The sequence below is a fragment of the Rhineura floridana genome, chromosome 2, assembly GCF_030035675.1.
Source record: "Rhineura floridana isolate rRhiFlo1 chromosome 2, rRhiFlo1.hap2, whole genome shotgun sequence".
Taxonomy (NCBI): domain Eukaryota; kingdom Metazoa; phylum Chordata; class Lepidosauria; order Squamata; family Rhineuridae; genus Rhineura; species Rhineura floridana.
The window spans coordinates 129,413,473-129,430,023 of record NC_084481.1 but is presented as its reverse complement, the minus strand read 5'-3'; the positions used below and the strand labels follow the sequence as shown (position 1 = coordinate 129,430,023).

Sequence of the window (16,551 nt, the reverse complement as noted above, 5' to 3'; positions counted from 1 at the left end):
AAAAAAAAAATCTCCAGTGACTTTTTGTTAGTCCTCTGATGCAACAGTGAAAATCGACAAACACATTACTCGTCTTTCTCACTTCCGAGTTCATAAAGATCGGGATCTAAGTCTGAAACTAAGGTGTCTTGTTGAACCTGTCGCTCATCAGGACCAGAAAGTTATCGGGCCAGGCTCATGGTGTCTTGAAGACCGGATCTCTCATTTCACCCTTTTTAAAATCAGAGTATGGGCATTTATTTTCCTCACATCAAAACAAGTACAGGACACAGAGCACCAATTACGTGAACTCAGATTCTTAAGATTAACTGCACTACCAAAGTAAATTATTTTATTTCAACAGTCTGATTCTCTAGCCTTTGACAAAATTGCTGTGACTGGGACTTGAAAAGCATGCCTCCAACATCGATTTCTCATCAATAAACAATGAGAGGAGAATTAACGCAATTGTGAGGCTTCCGCTTAGTACTTTTCAATAGTACTAATCTGACTTATTTTTAAGAAAATAAAATTTAGGGTTGATTAATGTTTCCATGGGAAAGCATGGATTTAGGATAAAGTGTACTAGTTTTTCCTCTATTCTTTTAATATTAACATCCTTCTATCATTGGAATTCTTCCTATATCTAAAAATATTTTCCTCAACAACTAGCAACAACCAACTAAAATATGTATTCCTAATCACATAAAAATAAATGTGTGGAAGGGATGTGAATCTTAACCCCAAAATGATACAGTGACATAATGCAAACCAGTTCTAGCTGCAATTAGACATGAATAATTCCAGTAAGGCAGTGTACCTCAACAAAGTGCAGTCTGTCTATGTGTGAATTATATACACACGTTTACAGGCACAAAAAGCTATGTTGTGCACACACAAAGATAAATATAGCAACAGAAGTACCCTGAGATTCTAAATTATAAATTATACCTGACTTTGCTTATTTCCTTCTCCTTCCCAGTCCATCTTCCTTTTGTGTCATGTATTTTTTAAACTGCAAGCCTGAAGGCAATGATTGTGCTTTGTTTTGATTGTGCTTTGTTGGCTGAAGAGTGAGATAAAACAATTCTCTAAATGAAAATGAATGAAAATTAAAATCAACTGGTAGTGAATAGGCTGGCTATTCACATCAAACAAACTGGAATTGCACCTGTTCCATTCTGACACTTCTGATTAATTTGACTATCCACCTCCATAAAACATAGAAACGCACACACAATGTAGGAATTATCATCATCAAGTGGAATTCACTAAAGGTGCTAAATGGCTTCTGAAATTGTCAGACCAATAACCAAACATGAACATTCCAGTAGGGCAGTTTCCATCAAAAATTACTATTAAGTCAGATGCAGGAAGTTAATGTGGGGTACAGGTACCTGCTATTTAGAAAAGGGGTGGCTTCCCAAAATAATGAAAGGATTGTCTCCATAACCTAACTTTTTGCAGAACATAAGGAAGTTTCAGTTGTTGAAACCACTGTCCAGGTATCACTTTTTAAAAGTGCATTTTAGGTTCTCTCTCTATCTGTAGAAGTGTTCTAAATTTTAGCAATAGTCATTTGGTAACTCCAGTCATGAAAACTGAGTGGTTTTCACTCAAAAGTAAAACTCCATGATTACACTTCAAAGAGTTAATTCAATTAAATGAATTCTTATTAGAAATTAATCATAGTCTGTGGTGTTCTATATTGTTCAAGGACCACATTTTCAAGAGACAATTGCAAGTGAACCAAGAGAAGTCCTTTCATTTCCTCAAAGATGCATTTGCTCCAAACAGCTGTAGAGCACCTCAGTGTATATTGCAACAGGTCAAGTTACAGAAGTAAATGTAAGCAATTATGACATTTACAACAGATTATCTTCTGGAATTCAATAATAATTATATTGTGTTTCCACTTTGTGCATCTGCTACAGTAGCCTATTGCCTAGGAAAGCTCATGCCACAATAAATAGCTTAGAGCACAATCCATCTGGAAATTCTCCTACACAAACCCCCTGAAATGGATGGCAGTTGCAGGATGGTGATGTTCTTCCAGGGCCTCCAGTGGTTTTGTTAAAATCAAATTGTACTAAGGTTCCGCTAATTTTACAGAGGGCAGTCTTTTCTCATTTACATATATTAATCTATATTATAAGGAGAGAAATTAAGCATTTTAGTCAAAGGCTAAAGCTGCTTCCAGTTTAGAGCCACCTCTTTTCCTATTCCTAAAAAGGCGAGCAGCCAAGTACAAAAGAACCATTAAGGAAAAGACCTTTTTTATTATCAGGCCTAGCAACAATCTACCTAAGCCATATTATTTGGAATCCATTGGGATTTTAAGGGTGGTATTCAATGCTAGTCCTACTCAGAGTAGACCCACTGAAGTTAAAAGATATGACTAACTTATTCTCATTAATTTCAGTGGGTCTACTCTGAGTAGGACTTAAATAAATACACCCCTGTAATTGTGGGAGAGATGAGGGCTGGGCTTTGGGAGCAGGTCCAGGGATGGAGTTCTGCAAAAGAATTGTATATTTATTTAAGATGCGTGGCTTTTTTAAGAAATACAGGTGAAAAATAGTTCCCTTGCTTTCCCAGTAGCTGGCCTGAAAGCCACCCCCAAAAATAAAATACCTGAACATTCTTCTCTTGATGGGACTTCCTCTGAAATAAATGGAATTTATATTTCTAATTAAATTTATTCCTTTAAGACTCAGAGGTTCCAAGTGACAAGGCCAAGGACTTTGGTTTAACTGAGCTTTAAAACCCTGATTGTGAAGAAGGAGCAGTGTAATCCTATACACTCTTCTCAGAAGTAAGCCCCACTGAGTACCATGGGACTTACTCCCAGGTAAGGGCTGTTTACATCCCACAGATTTCCATAGACCTTACTACCACATGAGTATGCTGAGGATCTGGGTGTCATTTAGTGCGTTGTTCCTCTGAAAACTACACCTTTTAGCCAACTGCTTTGATGTAGCCCTACAATTATTGGGGGGGGGAAATGCCCATTCAGCAGATCTCTACAGGAAAAAAATCACAAATCATTATGTTTCAGCACAACTCCCCTGCAGGTTTAGCCCGACAGACAATTTCTTACAGCACAGCCTACTGTTAGCTTTTTCCCACCCCAGCCCTTTAAAAAAAATGCTGCAGGAAAAACCATTATATTATAATTGCTACCTCCAATGTCTATAGACTTGCAAAAGAATCCAATAGCGCCTTTAATGAATGCAGGGCAGTTTTCTGGAATTTGGTCCCCTGCCAATCAATCCTAAATTCCTGTTGATAAATGTTTTTCCCGCGGTTTTGTTTCTATAACATTCACCAAACATTTCACAGGATCATCAAGAGCGCCTTTGTGTGTTTGCCAGGATATCGTCAAGCAGTACTGCAACCTGTTAGTTTAAAAAAGAACGAAGTGGGCGTGTGTTCACTGATTTCAAAGTTTTGCTAATACCAGGCACCACAGGACTGAAAATAAGTAAACAAAAACTGCCAGGAAAGCTGATATCCGTAAGTATTATTATTATTATTATTATTATTATTATTATTATTATTATTATTATTATTATTAAAAAATTCTCATAACACTAGTATATACACAAGCACACAGATGATTTTCCCATGTGGGTAGCCACGTTAGCTGCAAAAACAACGAATCTTGTCATAAACTCACTTAGGCTCACTTAGGTACAGCCTTACACTTACCCAGAAATAAGTCCCATTGAAATCAGTGGGATTTACTTGAAAATAAACATTAACAGGATTGCAGTCTTGCATTAAGGAATGCAGTCGTGCATATTTACTCAAAGTCCCTTTCTATCTGATTGTTATTAGAAGTAAGTTCTATTGAACCCAGGATCAGGATCGCGGGGCGGATTATTCTCCTGAAACACCACTGCATTTCTCTATCTGAAAGCCCATTAGGAACATAGAAAGTTGGAGGGCTTGAAAAGCCAGAAGATATAACACTATATAAATGGGAGTTACCACAAAAGACCGAATGTGATCCATATCCTATTGAAATCAGTGTTAACCGTTCCACATCATTATAATGAATCTGGATCGTACCCCAAAAAGAAACGCCAGAAATCTGTAACCCTCTTACTTCAGAACAGCGTCGTCGGGGTTGTTAAATGTCATTCGTGTTGTCAATGATAAATACTTCAGGACCACAAGTGATCAAAAGCTCCGCCGCTTTGGGCTGCATTCTGAAGCTGAAAACCCTCAGGCCTCTTAATCTCGGAGTAATTTCTCTGAATGTTAAATATAAAACTATAATTCACAACTCACTTAATCTAGACGGGGCTCAATTAGAAATACGTCCCGATCTTAAGCAGATAACATGTCAGGTAAATTTTTAACTAAATCTGTACTTCTAAATCATGTGGGGAGGGAACCACTGGTGAATCCATTTAAGGCAGAGCCCAGCCCGGAAGTATTCATCTGCAGCCTCCTTAATCTGATATCTATTGCTTTAACTGTAGTTTGAAATGTGAAATTCCAAAGCCGCCTAACTTTATGTTCTAGCAACCCAATTCATCTCCCTTCAAAAGTATCCCGTTTGATTTCGTTGTACGGATGATTAGGATGACTGGCTTCCTAGCTATGAAGTATGGTCGCCCTCAGCACCCTTCCTTGGGAAGAAGGCTGAAACATTTTACCCATACTTGCTTTCGAGTAAACTCGCCCAGGTTCCCGCTGCCGCGTGTGTGCGTCGAATTCATTGTGGCTACCCACTCTGAGCACTCGTAAGAGTCTCCCGTTGAAATTAAGCAGTATTTAGTTTAGTTGCCTGTGGCTAAAGACGGGGGGGTATACAAATGGATGGTTAGGTCCATCGGACTGCAAGATTTGTTCTGATTTAGAGTTGCAGGTTTGCCACCCCTGACCATGTGCGCCTGTCAGGCTCTGGAGCGTGCACGAGACACTCGGTCCAGCGAAAGGACCATCATAATGGAACATCTTCCAGTCATTGCTGTCGATCAGAGCATGCGGTGACAATGGAAGAAAAGGAGAGACCCATCCAAGGCAGAGAGTCCCGTAAGGCAAGCGGCGCCCAGGAATGGCTCGCGAAGGCGGCACACGCGCGCATACACACACTGCTCGTCCAGTGGAGGAGGCACCCTTACCTTGGTTGCGGATGGCTTGCTGGCTCTCCAAGCAGTTGGGCAGGTAAGGGCCGTTGGGGAACATCCGGGCTTGGCTGGAGGGCGCTTGGCTGGGCGGCGGGGGCGGTGCGAAGGGGCCGTAGCGACAGGCTCCGGCGGTGCCTGTGAATTGGCCGGAGAAGTGGACGGTGAAGGCGCTGAGGCACTGCTCCTCGTGCGGCTCGGTGGCGCTCCAGCTGGGCTCCTGCTTGATGAAGGCCGAGTGCGGGGCAAGCGAGCCGTAGGAGGCGCCGGGCGGGAAGTCCAGCACCGGGGCCCACTGCGCCGCGCTGCTCACCGGCATGGGACAGTTGCTGTTGCCCGGCAGGGAGGGCACCGAGGGAGACAGCAGCGCGTTGAGGTCGCGCACGTCGGAGCCCATTTGCTCGCCGCAAACTTTTCGCCTCGGCGCCGGGAACCACTCGTTGCCTCCGTTGGCGGCGGAGCCGACGCACTTGTTCCAAGCGTTTTGGGCCCGGCCCGGGTCCGGCGGAAGGCACCAGGCGGCCGAGCTCAGCCCTTTCGGGGACGCTTGGTCCGGGTTGGGCAGGCAAGTCCCCGGCTCCAGCCCTGCGGGAGCGGGCAAAAGCGAGAGCGCGAGGTTGGTCTCCAGGGTCGCCCTTTGGTCCGACTGACAGCAGCGAGAGGAGTGTGGAGACAGCGAGAGCACGCAAAGCGGAGAGCAGGACCGGCGGAAAAAAGCTGGGAGTAAGACCTGGCCTGCTAAACTGGCTGCGAGGGAGGAGGGAGGCACTGACTGACTGACTGACTGAGGAGCCGCCTTGAACTTCTTACCTCAGCTGCGGCTTTGCCCTCAAGTCCCCAAAGCTCGGCTAATTGAGAGGGGCCATCCGCGTGAAGCGGCGGCGTAGGAGGAGGAGTCAGCAGCGCGCGGGCGCTCCATTCACACTTCCCTCAGTGACCCAGCCTTCTTCGAGCGCCGGGAATGCCACCCGCTGGGTTCGGGGGATGGGACCCGATCGCTTTCGCCCTCAGGCCATACGCCAGGCTTAGGGGCGTAAGACAGACGAAACCTGCCCCACCCCACCCTACCCCACTCCTTGGAGTCTTGAACTCAGTCGCCAAATCTAAACGCCCGGCTTCCTTTCCCGACCCTCAGCAGTCGAAGCTGCTGAGGCAAAATATGAGGCGGTTGGTTGACTGCAGGGGTTTAGTATGTGAAGGGAGGTATGTCGAGTACGGAGAAGGGCCGTAGCCCAGTGGCAGAGCCTCTGTTTCGCATGCCGACGGTTCAGCCCCCGGCACCTCCAAGGAGGGCAGAGAATGTCCCCTGCCTGAAATCCTGAAGAGTCCATTTGGGACAGTATTGAGCGAGGTGTATCAAGGGTCAGACTCCGCATGTGTGTGTGTATCAGCCTCCTATCTTCCTAGGAAGGGCAGGGAAGGAAAGACAAGGGCCACAGATAGTGTGGTGGGGAGGGAAACTTCCCTTGGTAGAAGGAGCTTTCTGTGAAGTGGCTAGCATTGCGGGGGACTATGTCTTGAGAATCCGCTCTGCCATCTTCTAATAACACACAAGGATTTTAACTTCATTTTTTAAAAAAATTAAAGACTCCTAATTTTGGTCATAGATCCCCTGATGCCTCCAGTGTTACGTGGTGTGTGCCTATGAGGAAGACGAACACTCTCCGCCCTGTTCCTCTTTAGATCAGCTTTGTTAGCCGGCCGCCTGCCAGGCAAGAGTGCTGCTTATTAAGAATATGTCTCAGTGAGCTGCCCCGAGGTCGAATCCTGCTTTAGGGCTCTGCCACGAGGTTCTATGGGTTAGGTCTGGCTAAGGGTGATTTTGGCATGAAGGAGCTGGCCTAGCTCACCTTGCAGCTCTGCTACTGAGCTGCAGATCAGAAAGTCTCCGATTCGAATCTCACCTCAGCCAGGAGGTCTTAGGTAAGCCCCCCCGTCTCGTCCCACCCTTATCTGCATGCGTGAATGACAATCACCTTCCAAGCTAGTTTTAAGAATGGTCATGGACTTTGAACATGGTGAAGCGCTATATAAATGCAGAGTATTAATGAGCCAGTAGATACACAGATGTCAAGAAGATGACATCTCCTGAAAAGGTGAAGGGAAGAATCTGACGACGTTCTAATAGGAAAAAGAAAGGGAGAATGGTTTTAAGGATATCACCCCTTCCATCGCACTTCTTAAGCCAGGTGGTTGTGTTAATATGGCCCAAGTACTAAAACAAGGAGGGTGGGGTTTCTCTTCAACAGGGTTTAACGTAGTTAGGGGTTCGTGGTCCTTCTAGTGGATGCTTCACACCCTAGACCCAAATCACAGTGAACTTGCTCCATCAAACAGCTGCGTTGGACAAATGGAAAGCGAGATTTCCACGCCTCTGCCACCATTCCTTCCCAGGCCGTAATCTTGAGCTGCCCTGCATAATATTTCCCGTTCGGCTCTTCTTCCTCCTTTAACAGCTATGAAAGTATGCATGATTAAGGCTGCGATCCCATGCACACTTACTGGGAAGTTAGTCCTCCTGAACTCAGTTCAAGAACTGATTTCTGAGTAAACATAAAAATAATTAGGCTGTGTAAGAGAGCAACATTTAAGGAAGTGTGGTTCTCATCCCATGTACTGAAGCAGAACCTTTTAAATTTCCCTTGAAATTAAAAACCTTCTCGGAGCATCAGCCACCCAAGGAGTCGCCAGTATAGGCGGCGCCAGCGAGGGAATGGACCCGCCTTATATATCCTGATCCCTCCGGTTGCTTGAAGGGAAGGCTCTTTTCGCCTCCCCCCCCCATATATTTTGCTCATCAGAGAGTCTTGTAGCACCATAAAGACTACACTCCTCTGAAAACATTAAAACAAATTCTGGTATCACCAGAATCTTCCCAAGGATCTCCCCACTCTCCTGCTTCCGTGAATTTCCAAGAGAGGCATTCCAACACTTGACGAAGAAATACGGCCATCCAAGCAACCAGCTTACCCAGTGGCGATGGGCATACTGCGGCAAATTACCACTTGGTAAATGGTCCGCCCGTATACCGTTCGCTTACAGGGCCTGGTCTAACTTCACCTGGTGAGTTTTACCGTCAGGACCGGCTCAGCAAATTTTGCCACTTGAGAGGAAGGTCAAGATGATGCCCCTCCCACATATCCGGACGCTGCCAGGCATAGCAGGCGAATCTAGCGATGGGACAGCGCACCTGAACGTAGCAGGCTCCTTCCGCCAACCTTTTATTGCTGCCTGAAATAGTGCCTCACTCTGCCTAACGGCAGGGCCCTGTTCACCCTGTTCAAATGAGATCCTTACTTGAAAAGGGGCCTTCGCAAACCGAGTCTCACTCTGTCCGCTACTCCGTACTGGCTCTCTTCAGAAACAGTGCTCGTTTGAATTCGAAATGATGATGATGTTATGATCCCAGTATATTTTATTTCCGGAGTAGCTGTGATAGTCCTGAAGTAAAACCAACAAAGAGTTTAGAGGCACCACAGAGACTACCCATTTTTATCATGGCATGAGCTTTCCTTGGCTAGAGCACGCTACATCAGATCATGTAATAATAATATTATTGTTTCTCCGACACTTTTCAGCGTACAAAGTGCTTGGCAAGTAACTAATTCCACCACCATGCGAAAATAATCACGGTAAGGGATATTGACTTGCCCAAGGACTTCCGTGGAGATCTGAATGTGGGTCCAAAACCAGCCCTCTGGCTACGGATAAGTCCTAAGGGGACTTTCTGCGACTAAACTAACAGTCCTTGGATTCCTCTGTCCTCTGTAAAGAAAGATAGCGGACCCTTCCTTTTAAGGACCTGTTCCGTGTAAACGGTTTGATTCGGAGGGATTCTGAAGAGGAGCTAAATTAGAAGAAACTGTGGCTGGAGCCCCATGGAGCTTGGTGATCTGGACAAGTAACAGTCGCTAAGTCCAAACCACTTCACAGGGTTGTTGTGGGAGACATGAATGATTGCTCTGGATTGTTTGAAGGGAGGGAGAGAAGTAAATATCATAAACAATGCAATGGGAAGGGGGGGTAATGAGGGTTCTGTGTGACATTTACTTCATTGATTTAAGCGTACATCGACCAGCAACAGCTTAAGAAGGGTTACAAAAAACAAATGTGTTCCACAGAATATGATAAAACACATATCCAGATCTCCTTGTAGTTTATTTCTGCATTTTATTTAGACCCAAACCCAAACTCCTGTGACTGTCTACACCAAACTAACCCATATTAGCCAAGAAAACATATGGGCTGCTTGTTCTCTCCAAGATGCTAATGCCCTATCCTTGGGGGGGGGCAGGGATGTACTTAGCAGTCTCCATCGGTTCTAATGGAGCTTTCTTTCGAATAAAAATAGGGCAAACCGATTCTATTACATAGTCGGATGTAAGTCCCTTTGAGGCTGAATGAGCTTTCGCCCAGAGTATCTCAGCCTCAAGATGGCAGCCTGAGCTGTTTTTGACATCTGGCTCTGATGACAGCTCCTAACAGATGAAATTTAATGAAATAAACTTACCGGTGTATGTTACAGGAGAGGAAGCAAAACGTTGCAAATCACTCTTCTGGTGTCACTTGCAATTTTTCAGCAGGTATTAAAGAACCTAGTTAACATAACTCTCTCTAGGGGACCAGGTTACTTGGTACATGAAAAGGGCAACATCTAGAATTTCAGTCTCAGGTTATGACTTGAATAACATTCAGAACTTCTGCAGCAATTTGCACCCTTTTCTTAAGTATCCTGTAAAGTTTTTATATGCAGAGTTGCTTAGATTCTTTATTTAAAAAAATGTGGGTTGCCCATAGTTCGTTTGTTTATTCATTTTTATTTTCAGCAATATAGTGTCTGGAAAGTATTATCAAATATCGTCATTTTAAACAGAACACCTATATATTTCTCAGTTAAAAGGAAGTGTTTAATCAAATCTGTGAAATTCAGCAAAATAGTTTTGTTCCCGGGTTGTGTGCTCTCGTGTATGATTAACTTAAGTATGGAATATGGTTTTTAAATTACCTCTATATTGCACTTTTTCTTCTTCTTTTTTAAAAAATAGTGTTTTGACACAATATTCCAGAACTGAACTTTGAAAGGCATTGGTCGGTTTGCAGCTTTACCTTCTTAAATGGAAATCAATGGCAAAGTAAAAAATCACTATTGCCCAAGGTAGGTGGTAAAAGGTGTCGTGCAAAACAGGCAAGTCTGCTTCTGCTCCTACACAAATGGTGTACTGATGAGAAGCTGGTGCACATTTAACTGCTAGCCTCTGACTTCTGGATTACTTTTGGATTTCCTTGTTTCTACCATTCCATTCAAATCTGCAGTAACATAGAACATAAAACAGCAGTGCAGGTAGACGGTTTATTTCGTATATTTATTTATTTATTTATTTATTTATTTAAGAATCCTTAAATAATTCGGATAAATGTATAGTTCCTTTTTCCATGCTAAACCGCTCCGTCTCAAAGAAATTATTTTGACGGGCAACATTTTTCTCAACACAGAATGAAATATACCCAAAGCGGATCTTTTTGAGTAGGGGCAGAGAGGCGTCGCCGTTTGTAAACCACTTAATGCTGCGGGGGGGAGACGGGGAGAGGATTGGAAACCTGTTGTCTTGCTTTCTTGAGGGCTGCGCCTCTTTTTATCTCCCCACCGTTAACTATTGCAAAATCTTACCAGTTCATTTGATCCTCTTCCCTATAACTGGCGAAGGATCTTGACAGGTAAGGAGGAACCACCGAGATGATAATCTAATGATCTGTCAACCTACCCGTTTACCAGGCAGTTCGTATCTCAGGTTTACCAACAGCACTACCGAATGACCCTCCAGCCTCGTGGACCATAGCTCTGTTCAAGGATTGTTGTTAAATTAGCGTTTTCATCCGGATTATAAATTGGTTAGGTTTATTTAGGGCAGCATTTGTCTATTTATACAGTATAGTTTGGGGCTGTTCTTAAACCTCGGTTTTTAAATAAGTGTAACCCGTCCTCAGACCTTAGGGAACCAATAACTACAAACGTTCTGGTGTTTAAACTGCTGGTGTTTTAATGGAACTCAGTGGAACGAAATTAATTGAGGTCTGTGTGGTTTGGCTGGAACTCAGTGTGGGTCACGCTCATAGAAAAGCTCTCCTAAAAATATAAAGTGGGTGAGGGTCAGATTTCTGCCGCCCGCACGGGTTAATTATCCTTAATTTAGAGATGCCCCTTTGAGATGAATGGAACTTGTTTCCAATAGAGCTTGTTGTTTACACGAAGGATAGGATCAGAGTTACAGGAATCCAGACCATAACAGGGCTGGATGAAAGCCCATTTGCTGGTCACTGAGCCATTCAGAGGAGAAAGGGGGGTGGAAGTGCCCCAAAGGGTGATCCAAGTGAATCCCATGGAATAGGCCAACCTCATTCTTTGCTTCTAGAAGCTCATCCGTAGCGTCCGAGCCAGTTTAAAAATAATCGCCAGAAGAAGTGACACACCCAGTTGCTTTTGTCTCTCACGTGAGCTTGAAGGCCAAGAAAACGTCAGATAAGTCAATAAAGGGGTGCTCAGAGTTCCTTAATTCTTTTCTTCCAGAAGAAAAGAATGTTGCGCTGTGTGTAGCTGTGTTGCTTAATTTCGTTTAAAAGCAGCACCACAGCAGCAGAGAGTAACAGCAAACGTTGAAATGCGAGTGTGCCGGCGTGTGCGTGGGTTTGCCTAAGAAAGTAGGCTTTTACCCTGCATCAGCATCACTGAGACTTGAGACTTAGTAAAATAAGAAAAGCTACTTTATTTATAGAAATACATAGTAGATAGAAAAGGCATACCTAGTTCTCACTAACTAGCTAAGTTAGAGGCATAACTCCCAGGTGTAGGAGTCAGCCCCATGCTCGGAGAGAGAGAGACAAAAGGATGCTCCTCTCTCCTGGTCAGCCGGAGGACAAAGGAATGGAAAGGGTAGAAGGAAGAGGGGCAGGTAAGCTTCCCTAAAGGTGTCACAGTCTAGCGACAGAAGGAAGTCAGTCAGAGCATCACAGGTAAAAGGTAAACAAAGCCTATCCATCTGGAGGACCGGAGCCCTATCTTCCCTCTGGAGCTTAAACAAAAGAACAAAGCAGGAGCTGCTCTTGCCCCACGTCCAACAAAGAGGAGTTCGGGAACAATTTCAGGCGACGATTTAAACACCAGCATCAACGATCTCTTTCCATTGTTAGCGACCAATGACGCCCTCCCCCTTTTAAAGAAACCAGCAAACTCCACTGATGAAAGAGTAAACATTTATATTGGGAGAGTTAGAAGTCCAAACAGGTTCCCTTCCCCCTGAAAAAATTAATGTTTTCTAGATCTTGTGAAATGTTATTTCAATATTGCTTAGACACTCATTCACACCACACACTTAACCAGTGGTTTACAGTGCCACTTTATTGGACAGCAGAAACCAAGCCTGTTGCAGGAGAGGCATTCCAAGTCCGCCTCATTGGAGAGCATCCAACCAATGAACGTGAAGATGGCGGCAGCCTCACAATTGTAGCGCTGTGTGTAATGTGTGTGCTTAATTTCATTTAAAGCAACATCACAGCAGCAGAGTAACAGCAGATGTTGAAATGCGAGTTTGCCAGCGTGTGCGTGCATTTGCCTAAGAAAGCAGGCTTTTACCCTGCATCAGCATCACTGAGACTGGAGACTTAGTAAAATACGAAAAGCTACTTTATTTATAGAAATACATAGTAGATAGAAAAGCAAACCTAGTTCTAACTAACTAAGTTGGAGGCATAACGCCCAGGTGTAGGGGTTAGCCTCATGGCTTGGAGAGAGAGAGAGACAAAGGAATGTCTCCTCTCACACAGTCTAGCGACAGAAGAAAGTCAGTCAGAGCATCACAGGTAAAAGTAAACAAGCCTCTCCATCTGAAGGATCCTAGCTCTATCTCCCTTCTGGAGCACAAACAAAAGAACAAAACAGGAGTTGCTCTTGCCCCACTTCCAACAACAATCACGTGCTCTTTCTGTACGCTCACTGTTTTTTTCTGGTGCACACCCTCCCCCAGTTGCTGGACGGATCATTCTTATCACACCCCACTCATCTACTCTCATTTAGGATGGACGGGGCTTGACAGAAGATGCCTTTAACCAAACCTAGTCCTAATCTGGTGGATTGGAACGAAAGCATTAATCCTAACCGTGCCTTGTCAGAAGTTAGTCCCACTTCGAAGCAAATGCAGTTAGGACTGCAGACTTAAAACGGGGGGGTGGGAGAGAAACCCACACTCATCTCTGCCCATCCCAGCCCTTGTTCCTCGCTGCAGAGGCTCAGCGAACAAGAAGGGGAGATCTGTCTCCTCTCACTCACTTCAGAGTTTGATTATTTAAAGTGCCAACAGCGGGAGAAACAAAGCTGCGAACCATCTCGAGACAGGAGCCGCGGAGGGTGAAGGGAGCAGAGAGTGCTATAAAGAGACAGAGAATCAATCACCGGCCGCCAACCCTCTCCCCCACCCCCAATTCCCAGGCGCGAACTGTCACCCAGCGCGCCTGGATGGAACAGGCCGTCCTCGCAGCTTCAGCTACAGCGCTGCAGAACGAGAGACCCTCTGGATTCACAACTAGTCGTTGTCATAGTCGCACCTTTCCTCCCAGGAACTCAACGTGGTGAAGTTCCCCCTCCCCATAATATCCTCACAACGACCCTGTGGGGTAGGTTAGGTCACTCCTGGGGACAGGAGGTGAGGGCAGGCAGGCAGAGACTTCTGGGAGATCAGGACAAGCTCGTCTGACGGAGGACGGGGTTTGTATTTCTGTGGCTTCTTCCTTCTCCTGAGCAATTTTGCGTTGTGAATCCGCTACGGCTCCTCCAGTTCCAATATACGGAGCTCTCACATTTCCCTTTCTTGGTCCAGGATCCAGGAAGGATGCTCCAACAGACAGATGGAGAAGAGAGTGGCTATTCTGGCCCCTTCCCATGCCAGCCCCTCTTCCCTCCAAGGAGAGGTACGAAAGAGACCGGTGGGGATCTTCCATTGGACTTCTGGGACAGACGAACAAACAAAAGTGTGCAGGCTTTCCGGTTACACAGAAGCCTTCTTCGTGGATGAAAAAGTGATAATCAGCTCCATGTGGGAAGCAGCTCTGGTTGAGAACACAAGAAGCTCTATGAAGCTTCAAGGCTTGCTTACAAGCTTTGCTTACATGTCGCAATAAAAGACAGAGAAGAAAGTTCACGTAATATGTGTAACTCGAGACGATTGCGACTGTTTTGAGTCCTTTAGTTGGAGATGGCGGTGGGGGGCGGCAGTACGTCTCCGTCGCCTGCAACCGGTGTGATGTACGCAAATCTCTTCCTGGTAAATCTAGATATCAGACTTTCTCCCCATCTGTCTCTAGTAACACAAGGGCTCAGTCACACCTCACGCACAAACAGGCGCCCTCTCTCTTTCCAGTTTAAACTGCGCGCACCAATTCCATTCCACCTCTGCTAGAGCCACAAGCTAGGATCTAAATATTTTCTCCCAGCTGGCCTAAATCTGACTGCCTCGGCTCTTTCCACCTGGGGAACTTTTTCTAAAAACATTTTTTTTTAAAGCGCTGGGTGTTGGCTGTAGTATTCTCGGGAGTGCTCCCACCCACTCGACCAATCCATTTTGTGAGAAGTGTTGGTAAAGGTGCTGAACACAGAGCTGGCACTTGTCTTGCACAAAGGAAGCGTGTTTGGAAGAGCCTTCCAGTAAAAAGTGTGCGCGTGCACACAGACACACAGAAACGCCCATCGAGTTCCATTGGAGAAGGCATGCTGACATTTGTTTCTTCGTTTGGCGTTCAGGTTTCCAGTCTCAACGGGGGGAGATCCATCGTAAGCATCTTAGCAGTAGTGTAGTGACAAATTCAGACGTGCAGGGTCCCTTCATGTTAGTCACAGCCCCTCCCCCTTTTTTGCTGCTGGGTTGAGAATAAGATCCTTGTTAATGACTTCTCCCACAACAACAGAAGTCCCTAGGAGCTGATAAGCAAGAAAGGGGAGAGTAGCTGTTGGAATATATGTGGTTCAACTCCAACTTGTGGGTTGAGGCTGCATGGGGTTAAAAAGGGTAGCTGGAGAGATGAGACCTCTTGGTTGCTAGGCTATACCTGTCCTTTGATCTCCTGCTGTCTATTCCTTCCTGCTAGACTGATATGCAAAGGATGTTGATCACAGTTTCTTCCCTCCTTCTTACTTCTTCTTTCTCTTGAGAGGGGAGCAGACATATTCCTTTGTCTCTCCCTCTCCTCCAAGCATGAGGGCAAGCACTGGACTCAGTGTTTGCAGCTCCAACTTAGCTAGTTAGCTAGATATAGAACTCTTTCATATCAAGTATGTACTTCCAGAATAAAGTAGTTATTTCTAATATTAAAGCTTAAAGTCTCTGTCTGACTAATTTGCAGGGAAGGTAGAATCTTTAGCAAGGATTCAAACACACACACACAAGCTCGCTCAGAACTCTCCGTTCCCAGCATAGTGAAGAGTGAAGAGTCTTCTCAGTGGCTGACTTACCTTCTTTCACTCTGATTGGCTCTAATCAGCAGGAAAGGACAAGGAAGCATGTTAGAAGACTCTTCTCAGTGGCTAACACCCTCCCCTCTTGCTTATTGGCTCATAGGATGCTAGAGACACAGGGACCCTGCTGGGATCCTGTTCCCAAAAAAGTAAGGGGTCTAAGACCCCCTGAGACCCTGGACAACTATACCCCTGGTCTTAAGCCAGCGGTACAGGAGTGATGTGCAGACTCGTAAAAGTTCAGGGCAAGAAGGGAGGGGGCATGACCAGCAGCATTTTTGTGAGGACAGGAAACCAAACGGCGTTAAAGGAACATACACACACACATATGGGAGATCAAAAGGAGCCGGCTGGATAGGGATTCCCTCAAACTCCTTCTTTTAAACTTTGGCATGTTGTCATCGACATCTTAAGGGCAGGGAGGGGAAGAGAGAAACGATCTGGGCTCTGTTAGCTCATCCTCGCCAGGGAATTCTAAGCACTTTGAGTCCGTCTCTTCCCGCTTCCTCTGTAACCTCACCAGCAACGTACAACTGTAAAAACAGACAAGAGACGAGCTATCTGTCAAGATTCATGGACTCCTTAGTGAAGGAACTTAGCAAAGTAATAAATAGCGCCAGTGACCTCCCTTTGGCCTCAGCCAGTGCCGAAGTATGCATTATGAGATCCCAGGGCAGGAATGCAATTGGACTGCAGCGCCTTGGCAATCCCAAGATGTTGACCAATGAAAAATGAAAGGGAGCCGGGAGAGACTTTAATTAATGCACGCCTTGCTCCAGGAGTTCAGAGATTGCGGGGGGGGGGGAGGGAAGGCGAAAGCGAAAGGGGCACGTTTGCATTCACAGCCAGGAATACACTAACCCGGCTTAGGGACTAAGAGAAAGGGCCTTAGGCTGCAGTCCTAAGAGCGCGCACGTACTTGACCGTCCCATTGAC

General features: G+C 45.4%; 1 protein-coding gene and 1 long non-coding RNA gene across 3 annotated transcripts in view; one reads left to right on the top strand and one right to left on the bottom strand.

The window, feature by feature from the left end:
* The window catches only part of WT1 (WT1 transcription factor), a 78,661-nt gene extending 73,055 nt beyond the window's left edge, over positions 1-5,606 (bottom strand). For both annotated transcript variants that reach the window (XM_061610542.1, XM_061610543.1), the window contains exon 1: positions 5,115-5,606. In XM_061610542.1, coding sequence (XP_061466526.1) covers positions 5,115-5,514 — 400 coding nt within the window. In that variant the 5' untranslated portion in view covers positions 5,515-5,606. The remainder of the gene's footprint in view (positions 1-5,114) is intronic.
* Positions 3,252-8,257, top strand: LOC133377136 (uncharacterized). The gene is made up of 2 exons (XR_009760625.1): positions 3,252-3,495; positions 4,851-8,257. It is a non-coding gene; the product is annotated as an uncharacterized LOC133377136 (long non-coding RNA).
* The last annotated feature ends 8,294 nt before the right edge of the window (positions 8,258-16,551 follow it).